This window comes from Bidens hawaiensis, unplaced genomic scaffold (genome assembly GCF_021521415.1).
Source record: "Bidens hawaiensis isolate Kalapana, Puna unplaced genomic scaffold, B.hawaiensis_p1.1 tig00028288_1, whole genome shotgun sequence".
Lineage (NCBI taxonomy): Eukaryota > Viridiplantae > Streptophyta > Magnoliopsida > Asterales > Asteraceae > Bidens > Bidens hawaiensis.
This window is the reverse complement of record NW_027494614.1, coordinates 37,835-42,242: the sequence shown is the minus strand read 5'-3', so window position 1 is coordinate 42,242 and position 4,408 is coordinate 37,835. Positions and strand designations below refer to the sequence as shown.

Below are 4,408 nucleotides of genomic sequence, written 5' to 3'. Positions count from 1 at the left end.
ACGCTGCCTGTAGAACAAGTTTCATGTCGTTCAATTCGTAGTTACTATAGTTTAATCGTGTGTAATTGGAGGTAGACTTTCATCTCGCTTCAAGATACAATATGTTCTTATCTACACAATAAATTTGTCTTTATGGAGTTGTATACGTTTGCTATGTATGGGTAACATCACAGCAAAGTTTCTTTTAGGTTAATTTCTCTTTATTTAGTGTTTCATAATCTAGATTTAGTTTTGATATATGATCATGGTAGTTTTTAGATCCAAAAAATTGGAAAGTTGGAATACATTGGATGTGGCAATTTTAATTAAGTTGGAATACATTGGTTGTATCTGTCTCTTTAACAATTAACATAAACAAGAAAAAAAGGGTAACTAAAAAGGAAATGGTCAAATGGATTGAACGGGGTGAACTTTGTCCAGGATATATTTTAATGTATAACACCTCCAAACTCATTTTCCTTAAAAAAAATTATTCTTATATATATAACATAAGTCAATTTTTGTGAACAATAGTTCCAAAGAGCAAAGTATACCATATGTTAGAAAAGGAATCACCAATCGTGTATATGTATATGTTTAGCTTCTGAAATATAAAATTAACTTCAACAATTTTGCAGGGTGTTGAGAGAAATGGCTAATGGGTGCTAAAGAGAAATGGCTTGCTGGTGATGTGCCTGCAGCAAGGAACATTCTTCAAAAGGCAGATGCTGCAATTCCCAAATATGTGGAAATCTGGCTTGCTGCGTTTAAGCTGGAATTTGAGAATAACGAGCCAGAACGGGTCAGAATGCTTCTGGCTAAAGCTTGTGAACGGGGTGGGACCGGGAGAGTGTGGATGAAGTCTGCAATTGTTGAAAGAGAACTTGGGAACAGTTCAAAAGAAAGGAGGCTGCTTGATGAAGGGTTAAGATTATTTCTTTCGTTTTTCAAACTATGGTTAATGCTCGGTCAGCTTGAACAAAGACTCGGTTGTTTACCACAAGCAAACCACATTTATGATTTGGGTTTAAAGCAGTGCCTAGATTCTACTCCATTATGGCTCTCACTTGCAAATCTTGAGGAGAGAATGTCAGGATTGAGTAAGGTTAGAGCCGTGCTCACGATGGCTAGAAAAAAAAACCCATGTAACCCTGAACTCTGGCTGGTTGCAGTTCGAGCCGAGTCAAAGCACGGATCTGAACAAAAAAGCTGATATTTTGATGGCGAAGTTGTTACAAGAATGCCCCAATAGTGGTATATTATGGCTGCTACTATTGAAAAGGATCCAAGATCACAGAGGAAGATCAAGAGCATTGATGCTTTAAATGTGAACATGATCCTCATGTAATAGCTGCTATCGGGAAGCTGTTTTGGCATGTTATGAAGGTGAACAATGCGCGGGATTGGTTGAACTGGGCGTTTACAGTTGCACCTGATGTTGGGGACTTTTGGGCTCTGGTTTATAAATTTGAACTGCAGCATGGGACTGAGGATCAGCTGATGGAGGTTTTGAGGAATTGTGTTCCTGCAGAGCCTAAACATGGTTTGGAATTCGCATCTGTCAGTTGAAGCTATATTGAAGAAAGTAGTTGTTACACTTTGAAAGGCAGATAAAGCTGCAGAAGATAACAAAGTTTAGTAATCTCTATTTTGACTCTTTGGTCAACAGGCCATTTTTGTTAACTTATTGTTTGCTATTTAGTTTTTTTTATTAACTTCCGGTTTTGGGCGTTGCTTTTAGATATTAAAAAAACTGAGAACCTTTATAACGGAAAGTTGCAACTTGATAAGCAAAACGTAATCAAGTGGAAACCATAAAAGTCGTTAAACAAGCCAACAGTGGTAGCGTGGTCCCAAAACCAGCCGTAGTCAAACCATGTAAACCACCAGTTGTTGGCTCAACACTAGGGAGAAGTATGAATCTTAATAATTAATACGCAACATAAATTGCAAAATTTGGAAAACTTGATTATTTCTAAGATGTCTGACTCTCTAGCAACGTGAAAGCTACAATATTGCTTAAAAAATTGAATGTTTATTATAGTATTCTTGCTAAACTAACTCTTTCTTTTCTCTTTTCTTTTTTTTTATGAAAAACTGGCTCAGGATATTAAACCCAAGGCTAATCGGGTCAAAGTGCAAAATTGAATGTTGGTTGCACATATTAGTTTATGGCTGCTGCATAACCAGGGGCATTTTCGGCAATTTAAAAGTTTTTGGTTAAATTTCTCTATGCAGTTTGACCTCATAAAAGTCATTAACTCAAACTTAGAAAATCAGTTTTAACGTTGTAACACTCTAAATTTATAAATAACTTTACGTTAAAATTAGTGCGGAATTTGGTTACTCACGTATATGCTTTTGACCCGTTACGTCATAATTAAGCACATTTCTAGAAATCACTATTTTGTTGATACAACATCCATAAAACCGCGACAAAAGAATTCATAAAACTCTACAAAAATTACATAAAATGGTTTATGATATGACCCAACTTCACACCAAAAATCATGTCCAAATAAAATGGTTAATTCCCTAAAACAACATCTGCAAACGACTAACCTTGTTGCTGAAAAGCACTATTTTATTGATACAAAATCCATAAAACCACATCAAACGAATTCAGATAATTCTAGAAAAATTACACAAAATCAATTATGATGTTATCCAACTTCTGTCCAAAAACCAAACAAATATAAAATGTTTAAGACGCTGAAAGGATGTTCGTAAACAGGCTGACCTAGTTGGGACAGCAACAGTAAATCTGTTTTACGAGACCGTTTTGACCTCTTAACTAAATCCATTTGACGTGAAAAATTTTGTAGGTCTTACACAAATGTTCGGGAATGTTGAAACTCAATTTCGTATAAAACGGATACTATTGAATCCCCAATATAAACCCCAGCCCGTAACTGTGCACCTTAGACAACAACATAACCTTTGACCAAACAAATTGCAAGTTTTGCCAAATTAGATAGTGGTACTTGTTTGATGATTACAACATATTTAGGTTTCATATTTTCTTTACATTTCCAAGTGTTCATGCATATTTTTTTAACTATGTCCTTTGCAAGATTAAAGAAATGGGAATGACTAATCGAGCTAAGATTCAAGTCATGAGTCAAAAAGGAAAACTTTTTATACGGATTATAGTTGGGTTGACCCGAAACACAAACACCTTTGTATTTTTATTCATCAATACAATCTTGTATCTTTGCATTTTTGTGTCAACTACCTCAGTTGCATTCGTTGATTTAAAAAAAAGCTTAAATACATAATTGTGTGTAATTCATTTTTTGCTAATGATATATAATCGTGTGTATCTATGCATTTCCACGTCAACTAACTCAATCACAAATCGTAAACTGCATCGAATCTAAACTATAGAAAATAAGGGTACCATAACGAACCAAACACCAATCGATCGAATTCCCGTTGTGTCCCCGCCGCAACGCGCGGGCACTCCTACTAGTATATGATTATGTATTTATGTACTAGCACTTGTTTCATTTACATCTTTTAGGTCCCTGGTTTTGGTTCTTTGGTTAATAACAATTCTTCATCGGTTAACGATATGTCATCTTCAAGAATTCCTAATGATAATGGTAATTACTTTTAATTTGTTACTTTTTATTTATTTTGCTAGAATAACTGGACGTACTTATATTGCGACCTGGTATTAACCCTAAACTGATCATCCAAAATTTGTGTTTCACAGGGCAAGAAAAATGTTTAGACAATTGATCTTTAAATTTTTGTTGACGTTTGCAGTTAAGGTAATATGTTAGTTTTTTTTTGTCTAATTGTTAGGTGTTCGAAAAAATTTCTTATACATGTTTGTCTTTTTAATTAAATACAAATACATTCGTAAAAAAAGAACTATATTTTTTTAATCAATACTAATGTTAGTTTATATGGTTGATGATGACAAGGTAGATATCATGATAAGCTTTGAAGCTAAGTTTTCTGAAAGTGAAATTCTCACCTAGAAGAATGTTTAGACTCATCTAGTCACATTTGGTTGGAATATGTTACTTCTTAGACTATTTGTTTTTAACATTTGTAATATGTGTTGAATTGAAATTTTTATTTAAGTTATGATATTATGATTTCTGCATTTATAATTTTATCAAACTTATATTTTATGTTGTAAATCATGTGGTTTTTATAGCAAAATTATGTGCCACTAAAAGTAGTACATATATTTAAACAGAAATAGTTTTTACCAGCACAAATTTTGTGTCGCAAGAGTTTAACATTGCGGCAAAACAAAAGTGACACTAAAATTAGCATAAAGATACGGCTGGGATTAATTTTAACGGCACAAAAATTGTGCCACCAAAGACTTTTATTACATTGTGGCAAAAAAAGTGCCACTGAAAGCCTTAAAACTTTGTGTGGCATAACGAAAAAGTGCTACTAAAAGGCT

General features: G+C 33.8%; 1 protein-coding gene across 1 annotated transcript; it reads left to right on the top strand.

Annotated features, from left to right (window-relative positions):
• Positions 1–637: 637 nt before the first annotated feature.
• LOC143576754 (protein STABILIZED1-like) lies at positions 638–3,968 on the top strand. Its single transcript, XM_077060781.1, has 6 exons — positions 638–1,084; positions 1,152–1,233; positions 1,331–1,539; positions 3,503–3,584; positions 3,751–3,755; positions 3,912–3,968. The coding sequence occupies exons 1-6, from the start codon at positions 638–640 to the stop codon at positions 3,966–3,968; spliced, it is 882 nt and encodes a 293-aa protein (XP_076916896.1).
• The last annotated feature ends 440 nt before the right edge of the window (positions 3,969–4,408 follow it).